This window comes from Urtica dioica, chromosome 6 (genome assembly GCF_054948205.1).
Source record: "Urtica dioica subsp. dioica isolate 48M chromosome 6, U.dioica_male_clone48M_v1_H2, whole genome shotgun sequence".
Lineage (NCBI taxonomy): Eukaryota > Viridiplantae > Streptophyta > Magnoliopsida > Rosales > Urticaceae > Urtica > Urtica dioica.
In genome coordinates this window covers 32,222,755-32,239,452 of record NC_142761.1, presented here as the reverse complement: position 1 = coordinate 32,239,452, position 16,698 = coordinate 32,222,755, and the positions used below count along the sequence as shown (strand labels likewise).

General features: G+C 38.5%; 1 protein-coding gene and 1 pseudogene across 1 annotated transcript; one reads left to right on the top strand and one right to left on the bottom strand.

Annotated features, from left to right (window-relative positions):
• Window positions 1-16,698, bottom strand: part of LOC149393678 (uncharacterized) — a 74,054-nt pseudogene that overhangs the window by 48,538 nt on the left and 8,818 nt on the right.
• Window positions 521-2,202, top strand: LOC149393679 (uncharacterized). The gene is made up of 6 exons (XM_089616988.1): window positions 521-671; window positions 1,076-1,344; window positions 1,419-1,592; window positions 1,670-1,831; window positions 1,932-2,018; window positions 2,098-2,202. The coding sequence occupies exons 1-6, from the start codon at window positions 521-523 to the stop codon at window positions 2,200-2,202; spliced, it is 948 nt and encodes a 315-aa protein (XP_089473114.1).

Below are 16,698 nucleotides of genomic sequence, written 5' to 3'. Positions count from 1 at the left end.
CATTTTTTAGATACATCGTTGATTATATACGAAGCTATTCATCATTTGTTACTATATACTACTTTATTTTATTTTTATAGTTCTTTTTAATAATGATGCCAAACCAGGGCTAATACATTCAGGAAGGCGTAAGGTACGTACATTATTTTTTTTTTTCCTTCTTGATTCTTGATTCATTTTTATTATTTACTTTGACCAAGTCTTAAAATATATTTTGATATCGACTAATCCCACTTCAAGTGGGTTTTTGAAAAATAAAATAAACTGTTTGTTTTATACCATTTTTTATGAAATCACAGCTGCGTATATAAATAATATTCCATATACCATATTTTGATAAATTTTAACATTTCAAGAATATCTCGTTCAAACTCTCTCTAGACTTATTTAAATTCGATCGCTTTTACCAGGTAAATATAACATACACTTTTTTTACACATTGTTATTGTATCACATCGTGATCGGTTGAGACATTCATATTTATACACCTTGATCTTGCTTTTTTTTTCTAGGGTTTACGATGGAAGATATAACTTTCATGAGGTTCGCTCCGTCGGAGGAGGAGTTGCTTCTAAAAGTTCTTGCTTCAAAGATTACTTTCGACATTCATATTTGCTCCAAGATTGTCAAAGAACACAGTACCCACTTTCTTGATCCAAGAACCGTTGATTGTAAGTACATTCTTTTCGACATTCATACTTATTGATTTCATTAACTGCGTTTTAGCCTTGTCACTGTGACAATAATAACATAAAAAAACCGAATCAATAACTCCACCTGGAACTCGCAGCTTTGAGAAATTATCCCTCACTTGAGCTTTTAATCCAAAAAATAAATATTAAAAATTATACTCGACTGCTCAGTAATATGTACAACTAAAATTTATAGCACAACTTTTTATAATAATAAAAAAGAAGAAGAATCAAAGAACTAACGTTCTCTTTAGTCTTTAATTAACTGCACTTCCAAAACACAATTAAATATATTTTTATTACTATACTTGTCATACGTTGTTATGTTTGAATTAAAATAAAAAGTTATTATTAATTTTCTAAAATTTTAAAATTATGTACAGGGAGTCCGAACGTGAACCTGTTCGACAACGAGCGGTATTATCTAATAAAGAGGGTGCCGAAGTCATCGTCCGGCCAGAATGTGAATCGCAGCGGTGAAACCGGATTTTGGAGAGCTGCACAAACGAAGCCGATTAAAGATTCAAACGACGGTGTGATCGGAATCATGAATCATCTCAACTTTTACGCTTACGATGCTCAAACAAATCGCGCCGTCAAAACTCACTGGATCATGCACGAGTACATACTTCACACCAATGATACTACAAGCGTAAGTGATGCAGTATCTCGTTGAAAAATAATTGTATTCAATAAATTATTAAATTATATATTGGTCGGCTGCAGTTTCAAGAATGGTCGGTTTGTCGGGTAAAAGACAGCACCGCACCGCAGATTGCACCGCTTCCACGGCCAATTATAGCACCGCTTCCACCGCCGCAACCTGCAACACCTGAGATCTTCCAAAGTCAGCGTGATGAGATGCAAGAGCAAGAGTTGGCAGTTGAAGATCCATTTCAAGTGAGTTTGTCATTGCTTGAAAGCGTGTATATATATGTGAAAGTATGTATATATAATCGTGTATATTGTTTATGCAGGAGATTGTGATTTTGGGTGATGAGCCGCAAGAGCAACATGTTGTAGACGAAGATGCTATTCAAAACTCTTCGTTGGATATCTACCAAAGCCAGCGTGATGAGCGACAATGGCAACAATTGGCCGTTGAAGATGGCATTCAAATTGAATGGCCCATGTTTAGTGTGAGTTTTTTTTCCAAATTATTCATTGCTTCCTTCAAGTATATGTCAAGTTATTATTACTTAAAAAGTTTGTTATATTAATTGTATATTATTTACGCAGGAGCATATGTTTTGTGATGCTGAGCCGCGAGAGCAACATGTTGTTGTAGAGGAAGATTCTATTCAAAACTTTGACTCCTGGTTTAGTGTGAGTTTTTTTTTTAGATGAAGTTTATGTGATGTAATTTATGTTGTGTAATTCTTTTTTCTTTTTTTTGTTCACGCAGGAGCTTGTTAGTTTCGACGTTGATTTTGAACCGCTTCCGCAACAGAATGTGGAAGATGATGACCCGGCAGTGCAATCTCCTCGCCGCAAGAGGCCGAGACCGTAGTGTACGAGTTATGCTTATTGCTGTCCAAAAATGTAGTCTAAAAAGAGGATGATGCACTCTTTTTCCCTCACCGATTGGGATTTATCCTTATGGTTGTCCTTATTTACACAACAAACATGTGATGTTGTTCTTTTTTGTATTCGTGGCTGGGTTTATTCTTTTGGTTTCGGGCTCGCGTGCAAGACTGGCGTTGGGTCCATATCCTCTTGAGCTTTCCCAGTTCACAAGTTGTATTGATGCTTTTTATATATTGGAGCTATGTTTTTTTTGTTTATACCAGAGTATCCATTGTTGATGATATATTGTTACTTCTCGTGTTTTCTTTGGGTATGAAAATATTTTCATCTTTAACTTCTATTTAAATATTCCAGCCAACACAGTAATGTTGGATAATAATCAATCCTTATGTTAGTGTCACTCACTTAAAGCTTATTAATAATTTAACATCTGGACTGGCTATGTAGAAAATAATTTTCTTAGAGAAAAAAGAAATTTACAATGTATATTTAAATATATATTATCTAAGTAAATGAAAAACGCACGTCAACAATTCGGACGTTTTCAATATGTTGAGTGATTTTATTATCCACTAAAACTAATAACTAGCAAAATTTTGGATTATTGACCCGTTGATAGTATCCCTTTGATGGTTGAATAATTTTAGTTTTTATCTTTTTTTTTTGCTACTCTCTAATAGGTTGATTAAATTTACAAGTACATTTATACTTTTTTTTTGTTTGCACGTATGAACAATAATGTGTGCGACACACACACATTGCAATGCATATTTCATGCAAAACTCAAAAAAAAAAAAGAGCTGAAAATAAAGTGAAAGAAAAATTAAAGTAATGAAGAGGACAAAAAGAAACGATGAAAATTAAGATGTTAGAATTTTCATCACACGTCAACCAAACCACACTAAAATACGAAATCTAGTTACTTTAAGCAAGGTTTGAAATTCCGGGGAAATCGAATGTAAACTAATCCGGAAATCATTTTTTTCAAAGTCTCGGTACCGGTATGTACAAAACCGTTCACTTTTCGTTTTTCCTTGGATTCCGAGGAAACCATTCCGGAAACCATCCACTTTCCAGGGAAACCGTCCACTTTCCGGTTCTCTTTAGGCAAATTTTCACGCATTCCGACGGAAATTTACCGGTAAGTGATCAAATACCTACAATTCTTAAAAGCTGATGATATTTAGTGTTCTTCACGAAATAATTCGTCGTTAGTTTTTGATGATTTAGTTCAAATTCTTGGTTTCTAACTTCATTATTGGGAAACCATCCACTTTCCAGGGAAACCGTCCACTTTCCGGATCTCTTTAGGCAAATTTTCACGTATTTCGACGGAGATTTACCGGTAAGTGATCAAATACCTACAATTCTTAAAAGCTGATGATATTTAGTGTTCTTCACGAAATAATTCGTCGTTAGTTTTTGATGATTTAGTTCAAATTCTTGGTTTCTAACTTCATTATTGTGTTTAAACTTTAATAGGAGTTTGTATCCAATTGTTTTCAAGTTTTTGGTTACATTATAAAATAGGATTTAGATTTGAATGTGTTTTTGACTTTTTTTTTTTGTTAAATTAGTTGTAGAATATAAAATGTATGTGTAATTAGTTGAGTATGAATATCATCAATATTTTGATTTTATACTCTCTTTTTTCCGATTATGCTTTTCACGGTATTTCAATCATTGGTTTTAAGTAATTTAATATAAGTAAGCTTTCCCGGTTCACAAGTTGTATTAATTGATTTTTATTGGTATCTTGTTTTTTTTAGATTGGAGCTATGTTTTTTGTTTATACAAGAGTATTCATTGTTGATGATGTATTGTTACTTCTCATGTTTTCTTTGGTTATGAAAATATTTTCATCTTTAAGTTCTTTATAAATATTCTAGCCAACACAGTAATTTTGGATAATAATCAATCCTTATGTAAGTAAAGTGTCACTCACTTAAAGCTTATATGACAGGGCCGGCTCAAACTAATATGTGGCCTTAAGAAATAGTAATAATTATAGGGCTTTTTAAACATATATTAAAAATATTAGATACAATAGTTTATTTTCTAAAAATTAGAGGCTTTTTTTAAAAAAATTAGAGGTCTTTTTTTTAACCTTTTTTTCACAAAAAGTTTGGGACCTTGAGCCTTTGCTTATGTGGTCTACCATTAGGGTAGAAAATAGTTTCCTTAAAATTAAAAATAAAAATTACAACGTATATCTCAATATATATTATCTTAGTAAATGAAAAACGAAGGTCAACAATTGGGACGTTTCTATATCTTGAGTGATTTTATTATCCACTAAAACTAATAACTAGCAAGTCAAAATAAAGAGGGAAGAGATACTTAAAATGGTTTGACTTGTATCGACTGAGGTGTGAATAATGCTTTTTATATATTACAAACAGATAGCATAATCACCACATTTATAGAAAACTTTACGAACTTTGTAGGGAAGGAAAAACATAGCATAATCACCTACATGAAATCTACACCACAAGAGGCAACATCTTATGCTGTTGAGAAAAAATAATTAGAGCGTCAAATATTTAGAAGAAAAAGAAAAACAAAAGAAATAAAATATTTTGATTGTCATTAATAGTTACTCTGAAATTTCTTCAAAATCCTGTTTACTTTATGTTTATATCCATCCGAGTTTACATTGACACTGCGAACCCAAGTCTGCAATCATTTAAAGAAACAAACAGAGAAAAAATGGCAATGACTTTTAGAAGAATAATATAATGATCTTTTAAAAATAAAATGGCCATACAGGATTGAGTAAGGATAAAGAGAAAAGCATTGATCATAGGTAAGTACTTATGTTTAAATGGAAATGATTTAAAAATTTGCTTCCAGTAAATAAAATTCGGCTTCATTTCAATGATGAATCAGCACCATTAAAAATAGCAATGACAAGGGACAATATTGCTTGTTTCAGAGTTTGAAATTGATGTGGCCCAACATGAAGACCCGGCCCAAGAGCACGCCCTAACTTTCTTTGAGCGTTTCGATCAGCTTTCCCGCAGCTCGCGCAGAGCCCAGCTTTGAAAGACTATAACTTAAGCCTCACGTGTCGGATTGAAGTCCATAATATATCTGTCACGGGCCAACTTTTTTCTGCAGAATACTACACTCGTGCGGTGCCAAGACTTTCACAGTCGAGGCCAGCCTACCTTTCTTCGGTCTTCTTCATGAAAACCTCAACGCACTGTGTGCTCACGGACACGGATATCCTGACGGGAACTATGTCCGAAGAGTCTCACTCGTAGCGACTAGAACTGCATCCCAGTGCCGAGGCTTGCTTGAGCAATGCCTCGCTAACACTCGCCTTGTTACTAGGTTCCCTCGCGTCACCTCGGCCAATCCCGCATCAGCGCTCTCCCGCATGACTCTCCGCTCGGTTGCGTGTGCGATGCCTTAGTCAAGATCAAGTCATCATCTGTTCCCTTCACGGTGGGCTATCGTATGCCTCTCCTGAGTAGGCGTACATGGCACTTAAGGCGGTACCCGCATCCAAAGTCCTTTACTCCGCACCCATCGTCATCTTCCTCTCTAACATACATCCGCCGGCGCGTCTCTTCCATCCTCCGTCTTAAGATCTCTCTCTCTCTCTCTCTCTCTCTCTGTCTCTCTCTCTCCAAATTTTGGGATATGAATCGCAATTTCTCATTTCGCTCTCTTATTCTCTCTGCTGTCTCAGTCTCTCATGGTCATCATCGGGTCACCACCACTTGCAATCGCAGACCCACCAAAATATTCGAATCTATATTTCTCTCCGGTGGACTGATGATAAAGTTTCGGATTTCATATTTAAATTGGTGGTTTTGAGTTTCATGTTGGTGTTCATGATTTATTAGTCGAATAAAAAAATGATTGCTAATGTTCAGATGATTTGGTGGTTTTCCAAAAATTGAAGGTTTGTTGGTTGAGTTTACTTTTGGTCATTTTATTTTGCAGAGGTCGTAGTCCTCATTAGTGATCGGGTTGGTTCCGGACGAAGGCACTGGTTGGTATTCTGAAAGGAATGGTGACATGGAAGGCACTGGTTCAAATGGAGAGGAACTTCAAATGTGAGCACATTTGGGAATTTTTTTTCCTTAATTATACACCGAATTCTTCCTTTATTTGCTCTCTTTTCTCATTTTTCATGGATAATTTAAGTTTTATTGCTTTATTTTTGCTTTCGTAGCATATTTTGTTTTGGATAATTTAAGTTTGTTGCGGTATGTGTTTCTTTAGTTTAATCTAGTTTTTTTTTAGGTTTTCCATAATTTGTGTGAATATTGATCTTAAGTAGTTTAATTTCATAATTTATTTTCTTTCATTTTTTTTAATGTTTGGATGTGTGAAATTCCTTGGTTTTGCTTGTGGAATATGAATGTTGATGACCCATAGAGTCTTGAGACTTAGGAGTAATAGCAATGTATCTTTCTTGCGCTACAAGACTTGTGCTTGACCAAAACTCTATCGTGACTTTGCTTAGCTTTTAGTGACCCGATGAATCTTCATCTCACGTTGCACGTTTCGAGCCCATAGAGAGTATTTAGGAGATTTGAAAATCTAACCTTAGCTAGAATGCATCTCGGAACACTAGAACCATTTCATCCTTCCTCGAGGCTCAATGGTAATAGGAGAGGAGCGTTAGGATGAAAAAGGCATAGGAATAGCCAATCGAGCCAAAAGCCAACCCGTTCTACTTCCACTTAGAACTATATTCACATAAAGCCGAACGTAAATCAACTCTTGCTACATAGTCCTAAAGAAGCATAGCCAATGAATTGAAATTCACACAAAGAACCCTGTGCTCTAGCGACTCTTGAGTGACTCTTTGAGCATGCATGTTATATCTTGTAGAATGTGTGCTCTCTTTACTTGTCGAAATTTGTGCCGCGCTAGCTTTTGTATATACTCTTGTAAATTCTTATTTTCCTTTATTTCTTCAAATTAAAAAAAAAAGAGAGAAAAAAAAGAAAAAGAAGAAGAAGAGAGAAAAAGAAAAAGAAAATATAATAAAAAAAGGCACAATCTTGCTTAGTAAAGAGATGTACATATTCATATATTTTTTTGTTTGTATTTGGCGCGGTGCAACATTTCTTGTTAGACAAGTAAGCACATAATCTAGACTAGAGTTTGAAAAATCTAAGTTTGGGGGTATTTGTGAAGCTTAGTGCTAATGAGGAAAGGAATGTAAAAGAAAGTTGTGAATATTGGTCTTTTGGTGAGTATGAGTCGCTAGGGTAGCGTGTTTAGTCACTTAAAAACTCCATATCCTACCCTTGACCCAAGCCTAACGTTACAAACCTTGAATGACCTTTGGACCATCGCTTACTCTCCTAAACCGAGTGGAGAGTGTTTGGTGAAAGCCTTATGGTGTTCCTAATTCATCATTGAATATCCTTATTGAGTTTGCATGCAAGGAAAAGGTGGGAAATGTTGTCGGTCATTTTCGGAAAACCCGAGACGCCAGGAAGACACGTCGCTCAAAGGGCCAGTGGTCAGGCCGGAGGTCCTGAAGAGCGGCGAGCCTTCAAGCCCTCGCCCAAACTCTTGACTCCTTGAGTCGAGCCTAGCCTCTCGAGTTGAGACTTGAGTCGGCTCCCCGAGTCGAGCCTCGCCCCTCGAGTTGAGACTTGATTCAGTCTCCTCGAGTCGAGCCTCGCTCCTCGAGTTGAGCCTTGAGTCAGTCTCCTCGAGTCGAGCTTCGCTCCTCAAGTCGAGCCCTGAGTCAGTCTCCTCGAGTCAAGCTTCGCTCCTCGAGTTGAGCCTTGAGTCAGTCTCCTCGAGTCGAGCCTTGAGTCAGTCTCCTCGAGTCGAGCCTTGAGTCAGTCTCCTCGAGTTGAGCCTTGAGTCAGTCTCCTCGAGTCGAGCCTTGAGTCAGTCTCCTCAAGTCGAGCTTCGCTCCTCGAGTCGAGCCTTGAGTCGGTCTCCTCGAGTCGAGCCTCGCTCCTCGAGTCGAGCCTCGACTCGCATTCTATCCGTCGAATAGATTCATTTGTGTCATAAACCCGAAATGCAAAGCCCACAATAGCTCAACGGGTCCGGAAGGACGACGATCGCGAAAAGCCCACGAAGACACAGCCCAACGCGCGCCGCGCCCGGTCAGGGTCGCGCCGCGCGCTGAGCGACGCAGCATGCGCGCCGCGGGTCACGCGCCGCGCGTGGTGCGCCGCTGCCCCTTGTGCGCCTCCTCTTGAAAAGGTGCGCGCCCCGAGTCCCACATTGGCTACGAAGGACCCTCTCAAGGTCCTCGAACACCTATATAAACCCCCTCTCACTGAGGGGGAGGCCATCTCTTCTTCTCCTATCGATACGCTCGAATTCTCGCTCTCCTCTGCTTCTTTTGATGCCATATTTGGCCTGAAGCATTCTTGCAAGTCTCTCTCGTTCTCAGAGGTTCCGAAGCACTCACGGGGACTTCCCGGACGTCGCTCCCTCTGACCGAACGCCCCCCGGTTCTCAAGCACGCTCCTAGGGTTCTCGACTAGAGTCCCCCTGCGCCTTTAACACGCTAGACGCGCACGCGATCTCCGAAGTTCTGAGACGCCGCCGAGGACTCCTTTGCGCCTCGTCTCCTTAATCGAGCACGCTTCTCTGCTAAGGCTCCGCGCCTCACACTGTGTCTTACACGCCTGAACTACGTTCTGACCTGATCCCACACACGGGTACGTAGGCATCCGACACACAAGGCACGGTCACTCCTCCTTCTCACCCCTTCCCTCTTCCGAGAGGCGGGTTGATCGGAGAAAACCTAGCTCGAGACTTTCGAGTTCACACTTTTGGCCCGGGTGCGATCACTTGGTTCGGCCTTGGATCGAACCACCCGAGGTATTCAATAGTTGTTCATTTTCGTGCGACAACAGGAAAAACTCCAAAGATACTTGACTTGGACTCGATGAAAACTTCTACAAGGGAAACCTCAAGCTAGGTAAAGCCACACGAGAATTGGTTGAACACTTGTATTAATTGAGCTTTACATGTGATTGTTCTTACTCTTGAGTCGATTTTATCTAGGAGAGACGTTCATGCGAAACCTAGGACATAACACTTTCAACACTCAATTTTTTTTAGATTAGCGTAGCATAACTTCTTTTATTATTTGGTATAGCTTTGTGTCTTGTTTAAGTTTTGTGTGGTTGTGGTGTATATACTTTTGTTTTGTTACTTGAGGACAAGTAACGGTTCAAGTTTGGGGGTTTGATAAGTGATATTCATTCACACTTATTTATGGTTCTTAGATAAGAATCGGAACTTGTTCCTAGTGTTTTTTATGTTATTTTGTAGTTTTTATTATGTTTTCAGGTTAAAGAGAGTGAGAGAAGGCTGTGGTGCGAAAACGGGCTGAATCGGAGCTAAATCGAGGAAGCTATGGCCTTTTGAAGTCAAGTCAACAAAAGTCAACGATGGTCAACAAAGAAGTCAACGTTTAAAGGTTGGCGCGCCGCGCCTATTGTATGGCGTGCCGCTCCCTGGTGCGTAAAGTTTACAACGAGAGCTCGAGAGGCGCGACGCACCTTCAGAATTTTACAAGTGGCGCGGCACGCCTGGTATGTGGCGCGTCGTGCCTCGCCTGTTTCAGTGTTTTTTTGGAGCTAGTCTTTTAAATCATTTTTGGCCCTTGGATCTCATCCAAGGGTCCATCATTGCTCCGAAAACCTCTCTTAAACCCTCATCTTTATCATATAACACTTTTTACTTTTGTTTAAAAACTTGAGAGAGAGTTAGAGAGAGAAAGCTAGGGTTTGATTCTCATTTTATTCTTAAACTTGGGAGTGAAGAAGAAGATGGAAAAGTGACAAACTCCATCATCCTCATCATCTCCATTTGTTCATCCTTAACTCTATCTCTTCTATTTATTGTTCTTGACTTATTTACTTCATTTATTGCTTTGTTGAACACATTTTAAGCTTTCAAGTATTCTATTTGAGTTTTTGTTGACTACCTTTATCTCTTGAGCATTGAATATTGTGATCTTAACTTTATTGCTTTATCTAAGTGGAATATTGAAGCATTGCTTGAGTTTAATGAAAGCTTTATTTGGTTGTTGAGATTAGCATTCAATATCTTGTTTCTTTATTGCTTTACTTCTTTTACTTATTTCAGTTTTACTTTGTTTATTCTTAATCATGAGTAGCTAAGTTGATTTGGGGTGTGATGTATTTGAGTAGTTGAGTTGGTTGTTCAAATATTTGGATTAGATTGGTGCTCCATGGTTGGGTTGAGAGTGAAATTCTATGGGTATGGGGTGTGTGTTAGCGCTAACTAGAGTAGCTACCTAGTTAGTGAATCTTAGATAAGTTTAGACACCGAGAGGCAATAAACGAGTGAGCTCTACCTATCACATCTTTAACCTTCTTAGAGCTATAGAAAGACTAGGGGGTAGTTGTAGTTGATTGAAATCTCGGGCTAAATGCGGTTTTGTGTTTTAATAGAACCCAAACCGAGAGGTGTAAGTTCGACACATAGCTAGATTCCTAAAGACTCGAGAGAGATTAGCGAATGTTATATGAGGGATTGAGACTAAGTTTTAACACTCTAAACCCGAGCTTAGAATCGTACCATGACCGACCGACTCGATGAAATAACAAAATCGTGACCCTTCCTTTTAACTTGTGTTTAAATATTGTTTTCGCTTTTGTTTACATTTCATCTTGCTCTCAAAACAATAAAAAAAACCCCCCTTTTTTATTTCCATAACTTGAGAAAGAAAGCTAGTGAGTTTGCTTCGGAAATAGTCTAGAGTCCTTGTGGGATCGATATCCGTGCTTTTGCACTCTATTACTTGACGAGACGTTCACTTGCGTCATGTAGAATTTTCTTTAGTTAAGAAAATTCCCATCAACAGACGAACCAATATGAAGAATAAGGAGAAGGTTCCCAATATCATGGATCTCAATATCAAGTATCTAATTATCAACGAGATCAAGCTCGGGGAGATCAAGCTCAGGGAGATCAAACTCAAGGAAATCGAGATCAAGATTTTACTCAGTATTATAATTATCTTGACGGAACTGGAAATAATTTTCCCGTTTATTAAATTGTGTTTTAAGTATTTACTATGTCTTTTAAAATTATGTTATTGTTTTTAGTTTTTATTTTATTTTGTGTGTTTAATTTAAACTTTGTAATCTATGTTTAAATTTTTTTATATTTTACTTGAAGTTTATGTTTTTTGTAGTCAATTTATGAGTTTTGGTGTTTTATAAATATTTATACGGTTAATATATACATATATATATATATATATAATTAATGTTTAATGTGTTACTAAAAGATTTTTTTTTTTTAAAAGTACCATGTGATACAGTGCCACTGCAAATATAGCGTGACACTGTATCACACTCTATATTTGGTGATGCAAATAGAGTGTGGTTGGAGCATATCACACGGCATAAATAGTGGGATGCCGTGTGATAGGAGATGCTCTAAATATTATACAGAAGGGGAATTTTCGTTATGTTTTAAAGTTTGAGGTAAACATTTGACAAGGCAAATTATTAATGGTGCATAACTTCAGGGGGATTTGTGTAATTAATCTCTATTATTATCGCACTTGAAATTTACTACTATACATATTTTTATTTCAATACTCATAAAAGTCTTATTTTAATGTTTGGTTTTAGACCTCAAAATGTCTCAAGCCGGCCTTGCATATGACCTAAACTATAAAGAATTCAACATTAGACAGAAGGAGAATTTTTGTTATGTTTTAAAGTTTGAGGTAAACATTTGACAAGACAAATTATTAATGGTGCATAACTTCAGGGGGATTTGTGTAATTAATCTCTATTATTATCGCAATGTCACGTGATGATTGAAACGAAGCGATTAAACCAGCCCAATATGAATATATATATATATATATATATATATATATATCTCTCTCTCTCTCTCTCTCTCTCTCTCTCTCTCTCTCTCCTTGTTCCTCTCTTTCCAATCGAAATCAGGGTGGCTTTTGCTTTGACTCGCGCACAAAACCTATGGCAAGTCTTATGTTGGGACCGGCGAGTACAAGGCCCATGAGAAGTCAAATGTCGACACCGACAAGCTTAAGACCCACCGCGAGTCCGATGTTGAGGTCGAAAAGAACAAGACCACGGCATGACTGATGTCGATACCGGCGAGCACAAGACCCACATCGTGTCTTTGACCCACGGCGAGGCTTGCTCTCTCTTGTTGGCAAGATGAAATCCACGCTTATGCCTTCTTCCCCTGTCGATGATTGGTTTGTCTGGGATTTAGGGTTCTGAATAAAAAGAAAAGGAGGAGTCCAATGGAGAACAAATGAGCTTCACAGTCGGACATGGATTCGAAGGGTATTGGAACACAAACTCTGTGTCTCAGTCCATGTCGTTTAGTCTTTTATGGTTTAGTCTGTATAAGCAAATAACATCTCGTTTTCTTACTTGGTTGTTTATGTTTTGTAATCTGTTGTTTATCTCCGCTATATAAAGGCTGTTATCTTATACAATTCATTAAGATTGAATAAACTTTTGTCTCTAATTCAATCAAGAACAAAGTTCATTTTTCCCAATTCGATTTCTTCAATCTAAACCTATAAATCTAATATGATGTCATAGCGAGTCTTCCGTGTACTCTGAGTTTTCCGATCCCCAATTTCTTCTCCTTCACGTTTTCAAGCTTTTTTCTTATCGCTACAATGGCAAATGACAAATCTTCATCCACGGAGATAGGTTGTGTGGTTAAGAGCATATTTTCGGATTTGATTTTCTAGGTTAAATATATCCTCCGTCGTCAACAATTCCCAACGATCGAAAATGATCTATGTTGCTGCTTTTCTCATTCTCTTCATGTTCAATGGCGATTCAGACGGACACGTAGATCTCCGATGCAAGCTCAAGTGAAAACTCATGAAGATTAGGTTTTCTGCCTCTCTTTTCTCGATGTACATTCCGATTCCCTTCCCGTGCTACCATGCCGGAAACTGGAATTTCATCGATGAAGAGTTTATTCTGATTCGGTGAAGATTCGGAGTTCAGACCGATCTTTTCTATTTTGGAAATTACGATATTCCAAAGAAACCCTTGCTCTCTCATCGGCTCAGTGAAGACAATCACGTCTCTTTGTTGCGAACAGTGAATATTGTACACTCTGCCAAACTGGCCTCAGATAATCTACAAGACCGAATCTTTGGAAGCACGACAGCAACATCATAGTTTCTTGGCTTCTCGATTTTGTTGCCAAAGAAAGTTGATCAAGCTTCTTGTTTGCCGGCGAATGAGATTTGGGGCAAGCTTGAGGAATGTTTCCAACAAAGCGACGGAGCACATATTTTTTAGCCACGAAGAGAGTTCGTCATTCTCACGCAAGATCATTATATGGAGACTCCCGTCATAGCAATGCCATCAAGATCCCTCTTTGATGCGTCTGTTGCGATATTTTTATAACTAGCACGCAAGCGGACGTATCGAACAAGTAATAGTGTTACGTAAGTAACGGATATCGATCCCACAGAGACTAGTTACTATAGCGACGTTAAACAACCAAAAGCAAATTGATTTCACGGTATTCAAGTAGGTGGTGCAAGACTTGACTACAATTAAACTAACAAAAATAGCAACGGAAATGTAACACGAAACTTTGAATAAGAGAAAATGGGGGTTACGACTTCACCAGAAAAATAAGACTCGTGGGTTTCAGGTTCAAACAACTTGCCCTACTCTACTCACGCTAATCTCATTCTCCCTATGATATTACTAGCCTCTCTCGAGTGATCTAGCAACCTACGCAATTGGCGGATTATATATCTTCTCGACCTCTAATCCTATTAAAACAATCACGAGCAATAAACCCGAGAAGTCAAATGATCACATTAAGCTTAAGCCGTCTAGCAACCTAAGAACAAAACAAAGCATGGATTATGAGCGTGAGTTTTCGCCCTCTCTCGAATGACAGAAAACTCCTAAAAACAATCCTAAAGATGGCCAATCTAAAGAACGCATTAAGAACATATCCACACAAGCATGAATAATTAAGTAAATCAAAGCATAATTTCACCCTAACGAAACCCCCTAACCCAATTCAATCCGGCTACATCGCAACCCCACTAAAAATCTAGCCTCTAACGGAATCCATATTCATCAACATAATGATCAAGATAAGAATCAACATAACCATAAATAAGAGAAACACTATGAGATTCATTACGGGAAGAATGAAACTATCAATTAACGAAAATTGGAGTAATAGAGAATAAGAGAAAGAAGGAAAAACTATTAAAAACGGTAGTTCATGATTTCTTGTTCGTCGGATCTTCGACTCAACTTCGCTCCCAAGCAAAAGCTCTCAAAGAAAAAGTGCACCAAAAAAGTAGAAAAAACAACTTCAAACTAGAATGAGTTAATTAGGTTACAAGAGGTGTTTTTAGCCCTGAATGTGTGTTTTTCGGAGTTATCTGAGCCTTCCAATTCAATCCAATGGTCAAAAATCTTTAGAAAACGTTAATTTCCTATTCCAACGATCTGGAGGCGCGCGGTGGTCGATGCGCGGTGCGCGGACTAAACTCCAGGTTCTGTGCGATTTCACGGTTTGTGACACCGTATGCGCGGCGCGCGACTAGAGGCACGCGATGCGCGGTCTTGAATTCTGTCTTCCCGCGTCGCTCGATGGGATGCGCGCGGCGCGCGTAGTTGCCAATTTTCTTGCTCATCTCTTTTTTACTCTATTTCGACCGTTTTGTCTCCAAATCCCGTCCTCTTTCAACGAAATTTATTGTAGACGCTCTAATGCTCCTCTGAACCTGAAACTACTCAAAAACCTACTAAAAACCATTAAAATACTTGAGGACTCGTCGGTTTTTGGTTCGGGAAATAGGAGTTTTACGTGTGATTAACGCACCTATCAAATCCCCTTAAACTTAAACTGTTACTTGCCCTCAAGTAACAAAAGAAACATAAAAACATAAAATCACGCCAAAGAAGTTATCAGACTAAAATTGGTAAATTTCGATGCCTTGACTACACTGATCGACTCATGCTTGCCTCAACTTCAAACCTCTAGACTTACATCGACATAAACATCTGTGGTTTTAAACTCCAAGTCAACTACCAAATTTAAAAGAATCCTTACAAATTCGTGTTAACACTAGCCGTTTGCGATGTTCTTTTATCTCAGTTAACTTTTGCTTCCCAACTCTCGTGACCTTCCCAATCCTAAGACGCAACCATAAGAATCGTTTCCTTTGTCTTGACAATTTCTTCGACTCGACACACCATAAGCCTTCTCTTCCCCCTTGATCTCCACTAATGCGCACACGTCATTCCTAGCTTGTCAATAGGTCTTAAAGGCTTGTAATGTTCAGGTTTTCCGATCTCCAATTTCTTCTCCTTCATGTTTTCAAGCTTTTTTCTTATCGCTACAATGGCAAATGACAAATCTTCATCCACGGAGATAGGTCGTGTGGTTCAGAGCATATTTTCGGATTTGATTTTCTAGGTTAAATATATCCTCCATCGTCCACAATTCCTTGCGTTCGGAAATGATCTATGTTGCTGCTTTTCTCATTCTCTTCATGTTCAATGGCGATTCAGACGGACATGTAGATCTCCGATGCAAGCTTAAGTGAAAACTCATGAAGATTAGGTTTTTCTGCCTCTCTTTTCTCGATGTACATTCCGATTCCCTTCCTGTGCTACCATGGCGGAAACTGGAATTTCATCGATGAAGAGTTTATTATGATTCGGTGAAGATTCGAGACAACGCTCCATTCTCTCGATTCGGTGTAGGAGTGAGACGGAGTTCCATTCTCGAAGTTCATACCGATCTTTTCTATTTTGGAAATTACGATATTCCAAAGAAATCCTTGTTCTCTCATCGGCTCAGTGAAGACAATCACGTCTCTTTGTTGCGAACAGCGAATTTTGTACTCTCCGCCAGACCGCCCTCAGATAATCTACAAGACCGAATCTTTGGAAGCGCAACAGCGACATCGTAGTTTCTTGGCTTCTCGATTTTGTTGCCAAAGAAAGTTGATTAAGCTTCTTGTTTGCCGAGTCCGAGAATGAGATTTGGGGCAAGCTTGAGGAATGTTTCCAACAAAGCGACGGAGCACATATTTTTTAACCACGAAGAGAGTTCGTCATTCTCACACAAATTTGGTAAATTTCGATACCTTGACTACATTGATCGACTCATGCTTGCCCCAACTTCAAACCTCTAGACTTACATCGACATAGACAAATGTGGTTTTAAACTCCAAGTCAACTACCAAATTTAAAAGAATCCTTACAAATTCGTGTTAGCCCTAACCGTTTGCGATGTTCTTTTATCTCAATTAACTTTTGTTTCCCAAGTCTCGTGACCTTCCCAATCCTAAGACGCAACCACAAGAATTGTTTCCTTTGTCTTGACAATTTCTTCGACTCGACACACCATAAGCCTTCTCTTCCCCCTTGATCTCCACTAATGCGCACATGTCATTCCTAGCTTGTCAATAGGTCTTAAAGGCTTGTAATGTTCAGGCTTA

Coding starts and splice junctions, on each gene's coding strand:
- LOC149393679 (XM_089616988.1), top strand. CDS start 521: ATGGAAGATATAACTTTCATGAGGTTCGCTCCGTCGGAGGAGGAGTTG. Junction 672..1,075: donor TGATCCAAGAACCGTTGATT/GTAAGTACATTC, acceptor AATTATGTACAG/GGAGTCCGAACGTGAACCTG. Junction 1,345..1,418: donor ACACCAATGATACTACAAGC/GTAAGTGATGCA, acceptor GGTCGGCTGCAG/TTTCAAGAATGGTCGGTTTG.